The sequence below is a fragment of the Podarcis pityusensis genome (assembly GCF_964106645.2).
Source record: "Podarcis pityusensis genome assembly, chromosome: 12".
NCBI lineage: Eukaryota > Metazoa > Chordata > Lepidosauria > Squamata > Lacertidae > Podarcis > Podarcis pityusensis.
Genome location: NC_138037.1, coordinates 44,775,057 through 44,796,140, shown reverse-complemented (window position 1 = coordinate 44,796,140; position 21,084 = coordinate 44,775,057). Strand labels below are relative to the sequence as shown.

General features: G+C 43.5%; 1 protein-coding gene across 5 annotated transcripts in view; it reads left to right on the top strand.

Moving 5' to 3' along the window:
• The window catches only part of OSBPL10 (oxysterol binding protein like 10), a 76,108-nt gene that overhangs the window by 44,896 nt on the left and 10,128 nt on the right, over positions 1 to 21,084 (top strand). For 2 of the 5 annotated variants that reach the window (XM_080974719.1, XM_080974718.1), the window contains 2 exons: positions 11,352 to 11,498; positions 19,869 to 20,346. In XM_080974719.1, coding sequence (XP_080830845.1) covers positions 11,352 to 11,498; positions 19,869 to 20,346 — 625 coding nt within the window. Of the gene's footprint in view, positions 1 to 2,117; positions 2,211 to 11,351; positions 11,499 to 19,868; positions 20,347 to 21,084 lie in introns of all 5 variants that reach the window. The other 3 variants (XM_080974717.1, XM_080974716.1, XM_080974720.1) reach the window with 3 other exon arrangements.

The following is a 21,084-nucleotide window of genomic DNA, read 5'->3' as shown; positions in this document are numbered from 1 at the left end:
TGCTTTATATAAATCCATTTCATTCAGTCATCCCTTATGGCCACCATCTCTTCTGTCTCATAGACTAAACACTGGCGTCTCAACAGGGTTGCAGCTTGTCCTTTACGTTGTTTAATATCTACAGGAAGCTGCTCAGGGAGGGTGTCTGGATATCCTGAGTGACACATCATCAATACGTGGTTGCACCCATCTCTCCTTCCCTTCCCCTCTTAGCCTAGTGAGACTTGAGTCGCTCATCTGGTACTTGCCATCATCAAGTTCCTTCACCTTTTCCCAATGTTCTGGTGGTTGTCATGTCTTATCCTCCACGAATAATGACTTCTGCAGCCTGGAATAGGTAGGGAGTGGCATACCTAAAGAGCTTTAAAAACCAGTTTAGCACGTAAGCTGCTGAATGAAGTGTATAGAAATGGATAGCTCAGTTGGTTAGAGCGTGGTGCTGATGATGTCAGAGTTTCAGGTTCAGTCCCCGTATGGGACAGCAGCATATTCCTTCATTGCAGGGGGTTGGACTCTGCAGTTCTCTGATTATAAATGCCACCCCAGTCTCTGAACAGTGAGAGTCTCCAAGGTTTTCCCAGGGTTTGGTTTCCACGGAATGAAGGTCAGCGGAGACTGCGGTGTGTTTAGGATATATGGTTTTATTTGCACATGTGCACAACTCGAGCATGAGATCTCAGCTTTAACACCGCAACAGATTTTGCTTCCCTATCTGGTTGCAAGGGGAGCCCCAAAGTCCAGCACAGAGCTAAAAAATCTGTGCCTCTCTGCTTCCTGCCCGCTTCCAGCTCAGCTGTCTCTCTCACACACTCTTTAGCCCAGCCCTCCCCACTTTGGACCTATTATTCTCCTTCGCTTAGCTGCAGCTATTGCAACTTAGCTCATTCTTTTAGATGCTGATCAGGGCAGTCAAATTGCCAGCTTAGGTCATTGTCTTACTAAGGAACTTGCCTGACTGGTTTGGCAACCTTCTCTACTAGAGTCTAACATTCATGGAATATACAAGATCCCAAGAATTGGAAGGGGTTTAGGGCATCATTGAGACTGAAACACCCCACCCCACCCCCTAACATTATATTTAAAACTGCTTCACTTTCCATACACACATGCCACCTTGTTAGATTCTCACTGTATTTTTTCAAAGAGATAGCAGATTTTTTGAGAGGCTTTGTGGCTTCTGTCCCAAGTGCAGAATATAGCATTGATTGCAACATTTGTTGCTTCGTGTTATCAGCATGCTTTTGACTTTGAAATATCTGGCAAGCGAGCTTACATAGATCCTGAAAAGGAGGATCTCTATGGCAGGATGCTGCTTCTTCCTGGAGTGTTGGCATGGCGCTTGAGTATTTACAGGCAGATTTCGTCTAGTAATTGGCTTTCCTCTGACTTCTGTTGGGGTGTGTTGCTCTAAATTGCATCTCTCTTAATTAGAGTTCATGAACTGACTGGGAGGGGCGGGGGGGGGGAGAGAGAGTTTTGGCTGACATCCAAAATATACATTGCAAGTAACTAAATAAAATGAGGTTTGACTTGTCTCTTGAAACAGAACGAACCATTTAATGCTACCCCTGAGGAAACAGACTGACACAGCTAGATATTACCAATAGTAAATAATAATGCTCCTTTTTGCCCCCTCATACCAGTAGTTTAGCGTTTTCCAAACTTGGGTCTCCAGCTGTTTTTGGACTACAATGCCCATCATCTCTAGCTAGCAAGACCAGCAGTCAAGGATGATGGAAATGGTAGTCCGAAAACAGCTGGAGACCCAGGTTTGGAAAACACTGCTGTGGCTGGTAGAATCTGGGTTCTTGATGTCAAGTGGGATTTCTTTTTTAAAATACTCAGTTGAAGGGTTTTATATCTATTACTTTTGTTTCATTCAGCATCTATTCTGAATTTGGGATGTGCTAACATTCCCCCCTGTTTTGTGTGTATTCATACCAGAGGGAAAATGTGGGCTGTGTGTGTATGTATGTATGTGTATGTGTGTGTAACTAAACAAATTATATGGGTTAGCAAATTCCTAGTATGGAGTGAGATACAAGGTGGCTAAGAGAGGATTTTTCAAGCTGCCCACAGTTCTGCTTGCTAGGAGTGTGTGTCTTTTGTTCCTCTAGGAAGAAGGAACTCCCAGAAATCGCAGACAGGTTCTCGCTTCCACTGCAGTTTGGGTAAGAGGAGAAATAGCAAGTGTCCAAGCCTTCACACAAGTAATGGAAGACCCCACCTCTCCCCAAGGCCTCTATGCTTGCTGGAGGGGACAAAACATTGATATGAAGGACAGAAGAAGCTTGATTAATGGAGCAATTGGACATTTCTTGCCCTGTTCTTCCAGGGGAGTGTCTGTCAGCAGAATGCATCTTTACTGAATACATTCTACTTATTCCACAGTTCTCACTCAACTCCACAACTTTTCCCGTTCCCCCTCATAAAACTGTTTAATGAATAGGCTGTGATAGGTGTAGCCCAAGGTGCAAAGCTAAGGCAACTTGGGCAGGTGTTAGCTGAGTGGCTAACTTGTTGACTCGAGATGATACCATGTGCAGGAGTTTATTCTGAATCTAGGCAAAACTTTGCAAGGTGTGTGTGTGGGGGGGGGGGAGTTCTTTTTCAGATGAGAGCCATTGGAGACACTCTGATTCTGCTGAACGTGCTCCTCTTATTTGCTTTTAAGGTCGAAATGGGGGAAAAAATCTGTTCCACAATAACCCACACACTCCCATTTTTATCATTGGCTTCTCAGCTGCCTATTTCGGTTGCGACTTTTGACATCCCTTTGCTTTCATTACTGCACACCTGAGGAAGCCACATCCAGTCCTTGTTTCAATGCAGGGGCTGCACCAGTGCCCAGACAGCTTCCCCATGTGTGCTGCCAAATATTGCTGCTTGTCAGAGTGGGGAGTATGATTGTGATGAAGAGGAAGGGTGCATTAGGGAGAGTTCATCCCTGTGTACCTTGCCTCCATGGAAATCACTGTTTGGAAGGATGGGGGGGGAAACAAAACTCTGATGGGAGGAAGGCGTGTGGGGAGAGTCACCTCTGTACATCTCCTCTCCATGTAAATCTCCCTTGTGTGTGCATGTGTGAATGGTCTAGCTCACTTCAGGCCCCTGGTATGCAGCCTCTTGCCACCAAATGTGGTGCTGAGATGGCGGCGAAAAGATTACCCATCCCTGCATTGGTGCACCATAATTCGAATGTTAATCGAGGATCCCATTGTAAAGAATGCAATATCAATAGCTGAGGGCGGATGGAGCCCATTCAGAGTGTGGGGCAGTGCTTCGTGAATAGGGGAATACTTTCAACCTCTTCAAACAAAACCTGATAATCGCCAAATGTACTACTTTCTGAAGGTGCTGGGATGTTTGTGAAGACTGCCAGTCTTTTCATTTCAGACCTTCTTTACATAGGCTTGAAAATAATCTTTTTTTATTTGTGCATTGGAAGTGATGGAATTTAATATACTTCAGGCCGTGAGCGAATTAGCCCTGTGGTTCAAATCCCAAGCAACCCTGTCCTGAGCAAGCTGAACTTAATGGCTTATGACTTGCATACATCATTGAGGATCATTGTGACAGCATAGGTGCAACTTGTCCTGTCAGTATCATGTTTCTTTAAGGGACCAGCTCTTTTCCTACCCCAGGTGGGTAGACCATTCTCCTAGGCCTTATCCTTGATCTTGGCTCCTATTTTAATTTCCCCTTGTTGCTCTGCTTCCCGTTCCAGCATTCGTGCTGACTTATAAAAAAACCAAACATGTTTACAATAACCCTCCCGTTTTCCTACTTACTCCTTTCCTCCTAATTTCCTCCTTCCCTACTTATCTCACTGATTTAGTGGATAATTAACTCCTTACCCAGTATGGAATTTGTGTCTCTCTCCCCTGCTCTGATCCTCACAGACCCCAGTTGTCTCCCTACTGCAGACTCGGGCCCTTTCTTAGCCACTTGCTAGCTCCTTCTGACCATCATCTCCATCCTTCCATCTCCTGTAACTTCCTTGTTTTTCGACCTGCATGGTAGGAACTGCAGGCGCTGCTTTCTTGTTTTCTAGAGTTTAGAAGTTCTACCAATGCTCCAGAGACTCTAACATCATGTGGTACAGTCCTAGTACACCAGAGAGAAAAGATCTAGCCAAGTCCTGTCCCTGATGGTGCTAGTTTTTTTTATGGCATCTTGCTACTCGGGTGCCAGCCCAGGGACCAGTTCATATGCCCCCCAGGTGAGTAGCAAGGTTGTGTTGTGCCGTACTTGAAGCGCATTGCTGCTCTGGCTAGTCTGCTAAAAAGAGTTTATTCTGAATGTTTATATTTAATGCAAGGTGACTTGGATCTTTATCGCATCTTGGTTTGTATGAATGATAAAAAATAGTTGCACAAAATAGACATTCCATGGACTCCTGTTGCTAAGCTTGCAGAAATACGCGGACACACACAGGAATTACCTGAGATCGGAATGTTTTCGTTTTGCCTTGCAATTGAAATGAAATGCAAGCTTTTAATGATCCCAAATGGACTTAACGATAAGCGTACCTTGTCAGTGTTGCTTGCACTTACCAGAAAGTGAACAGTTTCAGCTTTGATGAGAGCATGTTCAGTATTACATAGCAGTGGCGTAGCGTGGGGGGTGCAGGGGGTGCCGGCCGCACCGGGCGCAACATCTGGGGGGGGGGGCGCGCTCGCACTCGCAGCTCTCTGCCCCTACCTGGCTCACTCACTCTCTCTCACTGCAGTGCTGGCTGTGTGAATCCGATCCGAGCTGCTGGGTTGCCGCCCACTGTGGAGGGGGTGGGTGCCAGGCGTGCGGTGCGGAGAGAGAGCGAGGGACTATCTGGGGGAGGGACAGTACAGCGGCCGCCCAGCGCAGCGCTGAGTGCGGGAGAGAACCACACCAGACCAGACCAGGCAGCAGCAAGAAGAAGCTGGCAGCGGTGGCAGGTTAGGGGTTAGGGGGCACAAATTACTTGCCTTGCCCCGGGTGCTGACAACCCACGCTACGCCGCTGTTACATAGCAAGGCACATTCTCTGTGTGGCAGAGACATTAAAGGATTTCTTACTGTGGCCTGTCTTTTTCCATTATGCTTGATTAAATCCTTTTTAGGCTGCATAGTACTGCAAATGCCTTTAGCCTGTAATGATTCGTACGGCTAAATTAATCTGTTGGCAAAATGCTGCTGTTCTAAGCTTATTTGCTATATCGGACCACCCAAATATGACATCTGACATAATCAATTGGAAAGTCCCAGGTAAGGTATGCTTAGCTCAAATGATTAAATGTACAATTACACTAAAAGGAGAATTAAATGACATTAAGCCCACTGCAGCAGCATCGACAGAAATGACTTATTCCAATCTAACTAATCTTGATTTTTATAGCTTGCTGCAACAGACATTGTGCACGCAAGTAAAATCTCCCTGGTAAACCTGTTTGCGTACATATTTTATACTGTAGCAAATGCCTTTTAAGCCAAAGCTTCTGCCTTTATTTTCTCTTGGGAGTGGAACACCCTGGATAAGATGTGTGTTTTGCACAATCTCTCCAATAAAAACAGGAAATGCATATCTCCCTGTAACTATATTATAGTTGCATAAGCTTGGAGCCTAATGTTTTGCTAACTTGTTGAGTTATACTCACCCAACTTCCATGAGGGCTGCTCCCCTTCCATGAACAGTAACTCCTTTCTTTCACAAAGTTAAGATCCAATCCATAACCCTAATTTTCATCAGATTCTTGGGGTTTTTATGTGGCATATGCATATCAGGGTTTGGCAAAAGGTGGATGTGGTCCCCCTCTGACCATTGACCAATTCATAGTGAACTGTTTAATTCTGGATTATTATTATTATTGCAAAGAATACTGGACTGGGTATAAATTTAAGGCTGATCCGTTAAGGTTCTGAGTGTTCACTCTCGTCTGCAAATTTCAAAAACCTGCAGTGAACCATGGGGATTCTATTATTGTCGGGTTTTTAAACTAGACCCAGCAAAGTTAGCTGCAGCAATAATTTTAAGTCTTTTCTCTTTCTTTCTTTTCAATTAAGGACAAACCTATAAGGGTCACTGCTTGCTTTGATTCACATCAACTCCATTTGGTGCTGGCCTGTTTCTTGCTTATTTGATACCAACTCTGATTAAGATGCGTTGTCCTTGAGATTTGCCATGTGTTCAAAACGAACATTGTAATTAGTTTTGATCTTTCTCTCTTTGCCATCCCAGCGTTGCCAAATGTTATTGGCCAGGATCCAAAGAGGTACTTTAGGTGCATCCAAGGCCTTGAGCATATCCGTGTGGAACATTTGACTTGAACACCACACACCCATATCAGAAACTGCTTTTGAAAAGTCTCCTTAGTTTTTTAAAAAATGAGTTTGCCATGTTTCACAAAAGTCTGCTGCTTGAGAAATAGAAGCCATTAGCCCTTACCTTTCCCTGAAAGAGTAGAACAAGGCAGGTTTGTTTTTGGGGGGAGATTCTGGCCATAATAAAGAAACCACGAAATTTTAATTGCAGGTTTACACTGTGTTGCATGTTTATACCCTGGTGGACATTGATACTAAATTTCAAGGAAACGGCCCATTTTAATGCATGGTTACATGCAGAATTTAGGGGACTAGACTTGCTTGGCCTCCCCTTCTCCCCCTTTTTGGCCGCTCTAGAATACGTCGTCTGTTGTTTACATTTGTTCAAGTTTAATACTGGTGCAAAATGCTGGAAGGAAACTTAAATAGAATTGAAACCACAATATATCACATATTTGAATTGGGCCACCAGCATTGTTCATTAGAAGAATGCTAAAAAGGGGATCAGAATCTTTTTTGTAAGAGTGCTAAATATACAATCTATTATTATAATTGTCTAAACGTTTTAGTGTCAACTTACGAAAAGAAGATAAAGAACAGCAGGCTAACTGAAGATCTTCTTTACACTTAGAAAACTTTGAATGTGTCGCATTAAATTAAGGATAGGGGAACCTGTGGCCATTCAGAATTTATTTATTGGATCATATTACTCCCATTATCCCTGGCTGTTGGCCATGCTGTTGGCCAAGTAATTACATGCAAGTAATTACAATTAGAAGCAAAACCCTCTTTTAAAAAAGAAAAATTGCCTTAGGTGTGTGTTTTGGGCTGTGGGTGGTATTTGCTTACTTGGAGGTAAAGTTGAACTCAGTAGGGCTTACTTCTGAGGAGACACTTCTAGGGTTGTGCCGTTGCTGTCTGATATGAGTTTAACAGGATCTTAATGAGTTGGTTTCTCTTAGAGAGCGCAACACACAGCCATTGACCATGTGCTTTGACAAATTCAATAGGTCATACTGCCTGATCGTTACTTAGAGCAAGGACAGAGTGCATTAAAACTATCAATAATTTTCCTCTCTATAGAACATAATAGTAAATTGATCAGTCACTTACTGGAGTGTCCTCTGGAAAAGGTGACATTATACTGATAATCATTGCGATGTTTTTTCTGTACACACTAATACAGTGTTCAGGATAAACACAGTGAGCTGTGGATTGGTAGACACCACTGCAAACTAATCTAGCTTAAATCGTTGCATCAAACACTATTTAGTGGCTGTGGAAGAAGTTTCTGAAATTTGGTTATATATAACTGGTTTAGTTTTAGGTTTGTAATTTTTTTTTTTAAAAAGAGGAATGCTACCTTTTATGTAAGAATCATTCCCCATTCAAGGTCACTAATATGCAATTATATAGATTGGTTATGTAGTACATAATAAATGCAGGTGGTGCTGTGGTCTAAACCACAGAGCCTAGGGCTTGCTGATCAGAAGGTCGGCGGTTCGAATCCCCACGACGGGGTGAGCTCCTGTTGCTCGGTCCCTGCTCCTGCCAACCTAGCAGTTTGAAGGCATGTCAAAGTGCAAGAAGGTAAATAGGTACTGCTCCGGCGCGAAGGTAAACGGCGTTTCCATGCGCTGCTCTGGTTTACCAGAAGCGACTTAGTCATGCTGGCCACATGACCCGGAAGCTGTCTGCGGACAAACGCAGGCTCCCTCGGCCTATAGAGCGAGATGAGCGCCGCAACCCCAGAGTCATCCGTGACTGGACCTAACGGTCAGGGGTAGCTTTACCTCTACTTTTTACACACACACACACACACACACACACACACTTCATCAGAAGCCTCACAGGTTTGTGCTTAGGGGCATATTTTTCATGATTAATGCGTTGGATACAGACTATGGCTGCACACACAAGTTTGTGGGGACAATGTATGAAGTGGCTCTCGACTTATATAAAGTGGCTTTATATGCATTTTCCTAAACCAGGCATAGGCTCTGCAATTCCCACCATCCCTAGCTAACAGGACCAGTGGTCAGGGATGATGGGAATTGTTGTCCCAAACATCTGGAGGGCTGGAGTTTGCCTACGCCTGCCCTAAACTCATCTTCATTGGCAGCAACTCACATTTCATTCATATAAACCAGGCTTCCTCAACCTCGTCCCTCCAGATGTTTTTGGCCTACAACTCCCATGACCCCTAGCTAGCAGGACCAGTGGTCAGGGATGATGGGAATTGTAGTCCCAAAACATCTGGAGGGCCGAGGTTGAGGAAACCTGATATAAACCTTATCGGGTGAGAGTGTGTGTGTGTATGTGGATGATTTTGTAACCCTTTCTCCTTTAATTCTAATAAACTTCTAGCAAAATTGCAAGATGCTTCTTATAATCTGGCATAGGGTAGCTCTTCCGCCTCTGCAGAGGCCCTTGGAATCTGACATCTTGTTTCAAAAAAGAAAGAACGAAAGCCCTCTGTAATAGGGATTTTTTTAAAAAAAAAACACAACAACACAAAAACATCTGCTAGCCGAAATCCGTCCCTGTTCTCAGCACTGAACAAGATGCTCTTTTTGTAAGGTTAGCTCCCGTGCCCAGAGGGGAAGAGACCCAGGGCCCCCGCAGCACAGCATCATTTCTCCCCTTGTAAGCGATTTGTAGTTTAAGCTCGCTGATCCCGCGTCACATGACTGGGACGGTAGGCAGCAGATTCGTGCTGAATTGACATCATGCTTTTCAAATTCAGTGGAAATTAAAAAGGAGGTGGGGGCAGAGCAGGGAGGGGAGGCTTCTCCTGACTCTTCCTGGTACTACTAATTCCTAGCTCCAGCTCGCCTGTTATTAAAGGAGCTAGGCAGCAGCCACGGAAAACAGCAGCGCTGTTACGTAGCTCAGGACGCTCAATGAGGTCGAGTTGGATGATAAACAAACCCGCAGTAGAAACATCCTCTGTAAGTTTTGAAGCTCCGTTAATAAGTCCGTTCTGTCTTCTCCTCTCCCCTTTGCAAGTTTAACTCTGGTCAGAATATTAGTTTACACCCAAGTATAAAATTGCAGCGTTAGGTTGTGCGCAGTGCTCACTTTTAAATCCCGTTGAAATTGAAGCCACTCGTTCAAGTTATCAAGTACGGTAAAATAACCGTACGAAAGAATATTGTTTCCTTGGTTTTTAACGCCTTGGCAGGGAGGAGGAAACAGTTGCTGTTTTACTCTTTCAGAGCTACTGCAATCTACAAAGCTTAAATGGATATAGCTAATGTAGTTAATGCAGTGCTGTCTTTGAAGGCAGCGTTACAGCTACTCTTCTAATGGAATTATATTGCCAGATAAAGCTGTATATGTTGCTTGGAGAGCAAGGATATTTTAATGCATTGTTTTGGAAGGTATTGAGGGGTCTGAGCGAATTTTTCCTCTGTAACTTGCTTATATAATGATGCCTAATGTAGATCAGAGAACCCTCTGTGTTTTTGACTACTAGAAAGTTACTGAACTTCAGTAAGTAGCTTTTGGGAGGTAAAAAGAAATGGATTCAGTTTTGTGTGAAGTCACAAAGATTCAGTAAAACATGTTATTTTCTTCTGGACCTTAAATTCTCTGACCTGTTCCTTTTCTTTCAGTTCTTTCATTATACCAAGAGAGCAACTCCCTTATCACACTGCTTCTTATAACTGCTAAAAATTATTTATTGGTTCATTTCGTAGTTACTGCTATGGAACTATTGCTGAGCTTTTATGAAATGAAATATAAATGAGGCAAGATTTCCCATGGTGTCTAGTTTATACCAAAGCAGTAATATAGCCTCAAGAAATACCTGGCCTAACCCAAATGATTCATTTCCTGAAACTCCTTGAGTTGTGGCCAACTAAGTTCTGTTATGGTTGCCATATGTCCGGAATTTCACGGACATAGCTGGGATTTGGTTGCTGGAAACAGTGTCTGGGAGGAAATCGCTGAAGTGTCTGGGAAAATCCAGACGTATGGCAACCCATGACAGAAGTGCAGATTTGGGTGAATTTCATTAAAAATAGCTCAAAAATGTCATTTTTGAAAAAGTTTTTTTTTTGGGGGGGGGGGGGGAGCTCAACAACTTTGGCCTAAATAAATAAAATAAACATAAAATAAAATAAAAAGCTCAACAACTTAAAAAGCTCATCAACTTTTGTGTCTGGATTTCCCCTTTTTGAAATATGGTAACCCTAGTTCTACTCCAGGTTTTCCCATTGCAATTAATGGACCATATCTCTTATTTTCAGTGGGTATACTTTTGAGTAGAACGAACTGTGCATGCAACCTCCTGAAAACAAGAAATACCTTTATCTTAGTAAATTTGGAATCCTGTTACTTTTAGTTAAAAGGCTTCGGATTATTGCATTTTTGACGAGGAATCCTTTAGTTGCTCCTCCTCCTCCTCCTCCTCCTCCTCCTCCACTTCTTCTTCTTGAATAAGTACAGGAGTTGGTATTTGAAACACTCATCAATATGTCTGAAAAATGAACACATTGTGCAATGTTGCCATAACCTTTAACACCAGAAGTTAGAGCATCCTGAACATCACAGCCTTGTTATTGACAGATGCGTAGTCTTAAAATAGTGAATGAACCATTTGTTTTTGTCTATTTCAACCAATCTTGAAATATTTAGCTAGCTGATTCTTTATTTGACCCCTAGCCCTTCAAATGATTATATCCTTCTCTGATATACTAGGTGATAGTAGAACATTTGTCCTGCTGTGTAGCATCCAAAATTTTCAGTGAGTAATCAATATCTTTTTAAAAAAATGAAAGTGGTGCCTTCACAGTATATGCTCAGATTCTTTCTGCAAACTCCTTATGGCTTGTCCAACTCCTCAGCGCTGTGGATTTGGTAATTGTTCATAACTTACTGAAGATTATGCTAGTCAGTTAGCAATGTTGAGTATTGGGAAATAATCTGGTGTTCTAAGAGATCCCTGTAATTAAGCTCATATGAATTCACTCCATATTGTTCTTTGTTGTGTCCAGCTGGTGATACTGATTATATATTTTTCCTCTCTCCTTTCCACCCTGACACCAGTGTTCCACTCGTGACTTGATCCTAGTTGAAGATGAGGTGACAGATACTGAAGATAATGAAGAAGAAGATATAGGAGTCCTGGAAGATCAGCGCAGTGTAATTCTTCACCTCATCTCGCAACTCAAACTTGGAATGGACCTAACTAGGGTATGCATCTCCTCTTCCTCGTCCTCCAATCAATAAAGCCTTCTTTAAGAGTCACATGCTATTAAACAGGCAGTCTCATTGGACTTTGCCGCAAACCTCTCCGCAAAAGCTGCTGTGGCAACATTTGTTCCAAGTGTTGCCTCCCTTAATGAGTGTAAGGAATTTGATCTGCTTTACAAAAAGCGGACAGTGTGCTGCCTTTTTGTGGGAGGTTTTGCAGTTCAGTCTGACTCATACTATGCACTTTGACACCGTTTCTTACGACTGAAAATACTGAAGCTCCCAGCTTCTTCATGGGCAAAATCAGGAGGAGAAGTAAAAGCAGGGGTGAGGCTAACCCTTTTTTGCGGAGGGGGCAAGGGTTTCACTGATCTATCAGCAGCCCTCTAGGAGCCGTATTTAAAGTGAGTAGATGGCTGAAGTAGATGGGGTCAGTTTTAAATTTTGTTAAGAGACACATTTTGAAGGTCAGGGGGCAGCACTGAATTGTTTCAGGAACCCATCCCACAGGAGAGAGAATATATATATATATATATATATATATATATATATATATGGTTTGTTTAACATACCATTTTCAACAGTAATTAAACATATTTTTACATCGTATTCAAATTTTTTTATTTCCATCAGTCCTGTCTGAAAATTTTCCAATCTAATCTCTTAGTATACATTTCTTATTTTCCCTGTTACATTTAAAACTGATAACCAATATCTCTATTCTTTGTCTACTTTGTAGCACGTCATATATTCCTCCTTACAAAACTTCTTGTAGTCCTACTAGTGTAATTTGTTGGTTACAATTGCTTTTCAAATAGTTCATCTACTTCTTCCAATCTTCTGTAAATCTCTGGTCCCGCAAGTTTCGAATCCTTCCTATCATTTTGTCCAATTCTGCATAGTCCATTATTTCCATCTGCCATTCTTCTTTCATCGGAATTTCTTCTTGTTTCCATTTCTGGGCTAACAACCACAGGAGAATTTTTATTATTTTTTTAAATGCACACATTTGAGGGACCTTGGAAAGTCACAAAACTTACAGTATCATGGCAGGGAGCAGTCAGTCAGTGTTTCTTTTTAAATTGAATTTTAAATAACTGGGATGCAAAAATTTTTTGGTACCATGGCATAACAGTGAGGGGTGACTGGGATAGGAGCAGCCAGTTGTCGTTGTTGTTTTTAACGACAAGCCTAAAGGGACCTCACATGTTAACCACACCTGAAGTATGCAGATGATACCTAACTCTATTACATCTGTAACCATGTGTGGCCATGCAGGTATTGGTGTTTGGTCGTGGTGGTAGTCTGGCAGAGAGCCATTACGTTGATTCCTTGTAAGATGGGAGTTGGCAGGTGGTTCTGCGAATGGGGGCCTGTTTGTTTGTTTGTCTGTTCCAGATAGGCCGCACTCCTTCTGAAGAACAGGCGCATAATCTTGGGGGGGGGGGGCAGCGATGTTTCTGAAAGCCAAGTTGCTGAAATGGCTGTGAGCATCTTCTGGCAGCTTGGGATGGTGTGCTGGCTTCTGTGGTTCGTGGACAGGGATCACTTGGTCATCAAACCTGAATTACTGCAAAGTGAAGACCTTCTCCTTCCCCATGAGTAGTCTGTAAAGACCAGAATAGTCTTTCATGTTTGTGTTGGGGACCCCATGCCTTGGAGGCGGAAGCAAGTGAGGCATCGGTGACCAATCTTAATTACTGACTACCATATCCAACCAAAATCTGTTGACCATGCAAGGCTAAATTATTTAATTTTAATCATTCTTTTTATAACATGTTAGAAAACAAAATTGCCTCTAATAGTTGTCAAACACAGTACACCGGTGACATGGCTAATATACAAGTGTCCACACTTTTGAGGAAATGTTCCACATCCCTATGTGTAAATAATGAAGAGTATTTAGCCTGTGAAATATAGCAGGAGTACTGCAAAAAGCTCTCATTATATTGGGTTGTCGTCTTGAGTGTATGTCGTTTTTCTGAACATGGGAAGGTCAAAAAACCACTGACTTTGATTGGTGTCGTAACCTAATACACTGAGAGAGTACTTTCCTGAATAATGCATGAAAAGAAAATGGTTTCTCAGTTTGACCTCGTAGACCAAATGAAAGTATAAAGGGCAGCTGAAGCAGAGGCATTAGTGAAATATGTGTTTTCCCTGTGAATTAAATGTATTGGCAATCATGGGACAGAATATTATTAAATATTCATTTGCATGTTTGAGGACATTGTGGAGAACTTTTCAGTCAGAATGGTTATCTAAGGATGATGCCAGAATGAATAAATATGGCTAAGTGAAATTGTTTTAGAATTCTCTTCCTTGGTAACAATGGAAGGATCTGTGTTGTATTTTAGAAAAATATTTATTGGGTTTCAGCATTTTGGGTACATAGCCGAAATAAAAAGAGAAGAGACAATATTGGACAGATAATGGGGTTAGAGAGGGAAACCTCCAGCATCTATATTCTCATCTGTTCAAAAGCACTAAAACTAAATTTCACTTTCTTTACACATCAGTAATCAGGTCCATTTGGGTTCATTCTGCACCCTAATTGATCTTTGGAGATTATTATTTTTTTTGGACCCTAATCATTTAGTAAATATAGCAGAGTTCAGAGCGTTAAAGCTCATTGTGTGATATCCGTGTTGATTTTAGTCACTGCGCTGTTGAATGCTAGGCTTTGCACAGTTTTGTCTAAGCATATCCACTTCGTATCAAATTGTGCAATGACTGCTGTAATCTTGGCCAAGGGAAGCAAGTCTGCAGTTTTGAAATGCAGCCTTCCATCTCCCAGTGGCAGTGGGGGACTGGAAGCGAGGTGTACTTTGCGTCTTCCCATCAGCAGTGGCGACAACTGCGATGAGACAGGAAGCATGGGAAGCCTTGTCTAGGTCACCCATCTGCTCATTTGCTTTGTCTTCTCTCTCGCGTGGGGCTTTCCACTTGAATGTGTCTCCTAGTTCTTTAACAATCCAAAACAAAAATTAAACGCAATGCAAAAATGCTGCCAGGTTGGTGGTGGTACAATTCTCAGTTGCAGGTGAGTTATGGAAAGGTATCTACCGTTAGCTAGTCAATGAGGAGGGGGTTTTATTGGGACAGGTAAAAGGAGTCCATTCTCCTTTGGTTGCATCTGTTTACCAAACAAGTTCCTTGTTTATCAAGATCCTTGAGCTCTTATGATTAAGGGCAGTACAGTGGTACCTCGGGTTACAGATGCTTCAAGTTACAGACTCCGCTAACCCAGAAATAGTACCTTGGGTTAAGAACTTTGCTTCAGGATAAGAACAGAAATCACACGGCGGCAGCGGGAGGCCCCATTAGCTAAAGTGGTACCTCAGGTTAAGAATGGACCTCCAGAATGAATTAAGTTCTTAACCAGAGGTACCACTGTATATAAATATAATAAATCATTACCACCACCACCACCTTACAGTTTTGGTAGAGTCCACCTGCATTGGGTCTGGCCCTTCTTTATTTGCTACGTCACTTATATTTTGGGGAGGGAAGCTCTTAACACATTCACCTTGCATTCCTACCCATGCTTACTCAAATGTAAATCCTATTGTGTATAGTGGTGTTTAGGACTGCAGTCTTGGCATCAGATAATAGCCTGCTTTATATTCTGGGATTTTCTAATAGCTAAACTCAACTATGGGATTTGTTCCCGCAAGTTGTTGTGATGACCACCAACTTGAATGGTTTGAAAGGAGATTTGGACAAGCTGATGGAAGATAAGGCTGCCTTCTACCTTTCGCAAGCAGCATGCCCTTTAATATCATTGGGTGACGATCACAAGTGGGGAGGGAGCTGTTACACCCGTGACCCATGGTTTCTCACAAGCAACTGGTTGGCCACTGTGGGAGCAGAACCAAATGGAACCGGGCTGCTCTTGCTATCATTCATCCTTCTTTACCTTGCTTGTACAGTGGTACCTCGGGTTAAGTACTTAATTCGTTCCGGAGGTCCGTTCTTAACCTGAAACTGTTCTTAACCTGATGCACCACTTTAGCTAATGGGGCCTCCTGCTGCTGCCGCGCCACCGAAGCGCGATTTCTGTTCTCATCCTGAAGCAAAGTTCTTAACCCGAGGTACTATTTCTGGGTTAGCAGAGTCTGTAACCTGAAGCGTCTATAACCTGAAGCATATGTAACCCGAGGTCCCACTGTATTATGAAAAAGTGGTTATATTTTAAAGATCAAAAGCTGTGTTTGTGCCAGGCCTTACTTTTCCCCTTAAAAGCATCACCTCTGGGTATCCTGATAGTCACAGGAGCATGCCAGGTCAGTCATCACACAGTTCAAAGATGGAACGAACTCTTGATTAGCAAAAACACGACCTCTACAGGCTTGGTTGGGTGTCAGGCCTAATGAGCAGAACAGCTCATTCCCGATGGTCTTCCCCCACGAAAATCAGTTGCCGAGACTGAAAGTCCTCGCCTCCTCAACCGGACGTTTCCCAAGTAATCGGAGACTGCGCTTTTCATAGCAGGAGGGTGAGACACCTGTGCCTCTGACTCTTGGCCTCCCTCCTCCCACTCACTTGCTTCAGCTTCTGCCTCTGATTTTGGACTTCTCTCTGTCACAGACTCTCCCTGCTCACTAAGCCCTGTTACCTCTTCAGCTTCTGACACTTCCTCTCCCCAGGCTTCTCCCTCTTCTCCTCTGACCGCCCGCTGTTGTCCTACCACCACTCTCCGGGCTCTGAGTCTTCTTCCCTTGGGGGTTCCCCAGCTGCTTCCTCCCACCATTCTTCTGCGTCCAACCAGCCCGTATCACTGATGCTGGTGTGAGATTAATAGCTTTTAGTTATTACAGAAGAGGTGCCACTTTTTAAATAAAAAACTTGCTGTTTTACTTGTATAAACCACCTTTTATGTAACCTAAATGCTGGTACCTGCAATCTCAGGATCTTTTCCTTATTAAACTTGAAATTGCAACGTGGGTGCAGACTTGGCCAGAGAGCTCCTCTGCAGAAAACTTAATGGCATTTTGCTCCTGACGGACTTGCTCATTATGTAAGCTCGTATGCTCTTCCAAAAGTAGGATCACTTTGCATGCACCCCCCCCCCCCAAGTAAATAAAGATTGTTGGTAGTGGCCCCTAGACACATGCAATTTTGACTCCGTTCTCTCTGTAAGTCAATATTAGCCCTGAGTGTTGCACAGGTGTTAAAGAGGAATGTAGCCGAGTTTCCTTTTGAAAGGGCTTTATTACGCTGGCAGCCTTCCCAAATTCAAGCATCGCTGGTGGGGTGGGGAGGGCCAGTTCTGTATTGGATTTGCAGATGACTTTTCTGTCTGTCTAAATCGGCCTGCAGCAAACTTTTTGAAGCTTCCTTGTTCCTTAGCCTTTTCAGTGCAACAAATATTGCATCTATTGTTGTTGAAAATAAAAATACACAGCTATTCTTGCAGCATGCTTACAGCTGCTATTTCTGTCCGTTAATAGACAGAACAGTTTGGCAAACAGTATCATCAATCACACACATGGCCGTTGGGTAGTCAGATCAGTCCGGCAATGCTGGGCATTATTCCAGAGCTGATGCTTATGCTCCTTTCTCTTCCCAGCTATTACTATTCCATTTTCACGGGCAGCCCTGCCAAATCCCAGGCGTCTGCTTACCAGAAATTGATATTGTAGATGTGCAGATTCTCTCCCTCCCGCCCTGGCCACATGCTGCTTATTGTCTCCATGTTGCATCTGGCCTGGAAGCCTACAAAATAGCATTGTTATACACTGTGTGTGCGTGTGTGTGTTAGAATAGGGAATTATTTGGGTAGATTTTACCCCTTAAAGGTAAAGGGACCCCTGACCGTTAGGTCCAGTCACAGACGACTCTGGGGTTGCAGCACTCACCTTGCTTTACTGGCCGAGGGAGTCAGCGTACAGTTTCCAGGTCATGTGGCCAGCATGACTAAGCCGCTTCTGGCGAACCAGAGCAGCGCATGGAAATGCCGTTTACCTTCCTGCCACAGTGGTACCTATTTATCTACTTGCACTTTGACGTGCTTTCAAACTGCTAGGTTAGCAGGAGCAGGGACCGAGCAACGGGAGCTCACCCCGTCGTGGGGATTCGAACCGCCGACCTTCTGATCAGCAAGCCCTAGGCTCTGTGGTTTAGACCACAGTGCCACCCACCACTTCTTAGGTTGTGCTAATATTCACTGATCGAATGACACATGTTGGCTTCAATAGTGCTTCAGTAACCTTCTAAACCTATTTATCCAGAGACAACAGCAGAGTGAGCAGGAAAAATGGGTGGCACTATGAGTAATGACAGCACTATATCAGCAGGTCTCTGAAAAGGAGATTATTTGTAAAGACAAATATTTGTATGCATGCTTAGACCAGGTGCAGCTGTGATGCATAACTGTGGTTTAGGTATACAGATCAAGCTGCTGGGTTGCATGCTTTTTCCCTTCTGTCCCTTCTCTCTTGCACATAAATCCCTTCTCTTCTCCTGGCTCTTTTGTACCATTGCTTTGGATTAGAAATTGCTAATTATAATTAGTGCCATTCTTAAAACTCCAGAATCACGCTGTAAATCCTGAAGCTAGGCTGAGGATGGGGGTAGAGTAACTTGGTTCCCATGTTCCTACAGACTGCTCCATATGTCTCAACCCTGATTTAGAGTCTTTATGGCTAGTGCAGATGTAAGAATGGCAAATCATGATACAGTGGTGCCCCGCAAGACGAATGCCTCGCAAGACGGAAAACCCGCTAGACGAAAGGGTTTTCCGTTTTTGAGTTGCTTCGCAGGACAAATTTCCCTATGGGCTTGCTTCGCAAGACGAAAATGTCTTGCGAGTCTTGAGATTTTTTCCCCGCTCCCCCCCCCTTTATCTAAGCCGCTAAGCCTTTAATAGCCTTTTAGCAGCTAATCCGCTAAGCCTTTAAGCCTTTAATAGCCGCTAAACCGCTAATAGCGCTAATCCGTTAAGCCGCTAATAGGGTTGCTTCGCAAGACGAAAAAACCGCTAGACGAAGACACTCGCGGAACGGATTAATTTCGTCTTGCGAGGCACCACTGTAACGTGTTTTGAGAAGGCAGAAGCAAACATCTAGTTATTTTCACCATTGTTGGCTTTGGCCCCGTGGAGACTTAGGTTCAGATTAATGCTGAACCATAAAGACGCAGAGAGAGTAACCGAGAACTCTGTGTTTCCATCTGTGCAGTTGAAATATTAATGTGGACAGGTTTGTTGTAAGGTCCGGATCAATCAAATAAGGTGCCCTGCGCTGCATATTAAAGTGCAGTGGAAGTTGTACTACTGGCAATGTGGACTGAATGAAAATCTTCTCCATCTCTACTTTTGTAACATCCCTAAAGGAGAATATTGCACGCTTCCACTAGCAGTCCCTGTATATGATGATGTGGCCATATCACGCTTTAAAGACCCAGTTGTTTAAAACATTGCTTTTACCTAGGACCGGTTGTGCCATTGCTATCTTTGGTGCTTTTTAAAGCGTTTGATTTAAATTTAGTGTTGTACTCTGGGCTTAATGTTTTTTTAATGGTTCATTCTGGTTCCTTGGCATAGAATTGCTCATCGTTACGGCGATTTGCATGTTGTAAGCCACCTAGAGAGGGTCTGACCTGGAAAGACAGCCTATAAATACTCTCAAAAAGAAATAACGCCAATCCTCAACTGGCAGAGACAAAATTAAGGTGGGATCAGAAACTTTCTGCTGGATGAAGCCCCATGTCAGTTTTGGAGAGGCATTAAGAGCGCCATCATTACAAAACACCTGCTCTTTGGCACAGCTGAAGCATTGCATGCCAAGACTAGAGAGCGGTGGAAAATTAATGTGAAACAGTGTGTGCTTATAATCAGGTTTGTTTTTCTTACGAGTGGAATCCTGGGCAACACTTTTGCCTCGCTCTGATTTGAAATGTGTCAGAACTACCGGTGTCCAGATACAGATTTCTTTGTGCCACCCACATCCAGCCTGCCAGCTGCCAAAGTTGGCACGTCGCTAGTAGAACTCAATTAACTTGAACCAAACTGATGTACCACTTTCTGTAAACAAGGAACTCTGTCAGGGAACAATTGGCTCACTTATTAGCTAAGCAGAGCAAGACAACGAAAGAGTCCAGGCAGTTTGAATAGTGTGACCTTGTGAGGCCACCGAGGACTCTGGCGAAATAGATAGTGACTTGTAGAATTGACCAAAGCAATGAGTGTTGCCTTCATTCATTATTTGCACTTCTCAGTCCTCAGAGTGAGCTCTCTGGCAGTGCGAGGAAAAAAGCACGTTTATTTTGGCACAGGAAGTTTTGCAGCTGCCTTAACTGTTTATTCCTCCCTGTTGCAGTCATGGAAAAAAAATATGATTATTTGCTTCTCCCCTGCACTCGATACAGGTAGTTCTTCCAACCTTTATTTTGGAGAAGAGGTCGCTGCTGGAGATGTACGCAAACTTCCTGGCCCACCCCGACCTGTTCTTGACAGTTTCGTCCGGAAGCACCCCTGAGGAAAGAATAATTTACTTTGTGGAGTATTACTTAACAGCCTTTCACGAAGGCCGGAAAGGAGCCGTTGCCAAGAAGCCCTACAACCCAATTATTGGAGAAACTTTCCATTGTTCTTGGGATGTGCCTAAAGACAAAGTGAAGCAGACGAGAACTAACTCTCCCTCTCCAAGCCCCAAGGGCAAGGCGCCGCCGCCACCACCACCAGAAAACTACAAGCTGCGGTTTGTAGCTGAACAGGTATCCCATCACCCACCAGTCTCCTGCTTTTACTGCGAGTGCAAGGAGAAGAAGATGTGCGCAAATGTTCATGTATGGACCAAAAGCAAGTTCATGGGGATGTCTATAGGTGTTTCTATGGTAGGTGAAGGTAAGACATACCACAAAGATACAATATATATTACAGCAGGCTTGCTTATCGCACAGGATTTTAGGAAGCATTGAAGAGAAGTCCCTCACCCCTCAAAACAAACAAACAAACAAACAAACCCTGAAATCTACCACCCTCCATTAAGAAACATAGGTAAAGGGACCCCTGACCATTAGGTCCAGTCGTGGCCGACTCTGGGGTTGTGGCACTTATCTCGCTTTATTGGCCGAGGGAGACGGCGTACAGCTTCCGGGTCATGTGGCCAGCATGACTAAGCCGCTTCTGGCGAACCAGAGCAGCGCACAGAAATGCCGTTTACCTTCCCGCCAGAGCAGTACCTATTTATCTACTTGCACTTTGACGTGCTTTCGAACTGCTAGGTTAGCAGGAGCAGGGACCGATCAACGGGAGCTCACTCCGTCACGGGGATTCGAACCGCCGACCTTCTGATCAGCAAGTCCTAGGCTCTGTGCTTTAACCCACAGCCCCACCTGCGGGGGCTTCTGAGTAATAGTAGCAAAGCACTTTATGTACTTTTCAGCCTCTGGACACTAAAATAAAACTAGTGGAAATGTCCCTTATATAAGCTTTTCACGAGTCCCAACAATTTAGCATGTGGTCACAGAATCATAGAATTGTATAGCTGAAAGGGACCACGAGGGTCATCTAGTCCAACCCCCTGCAATTCAGGAATCTTTTGCCCCATGTGGGGCTCAAACCCACAACCTTGAGATTAAG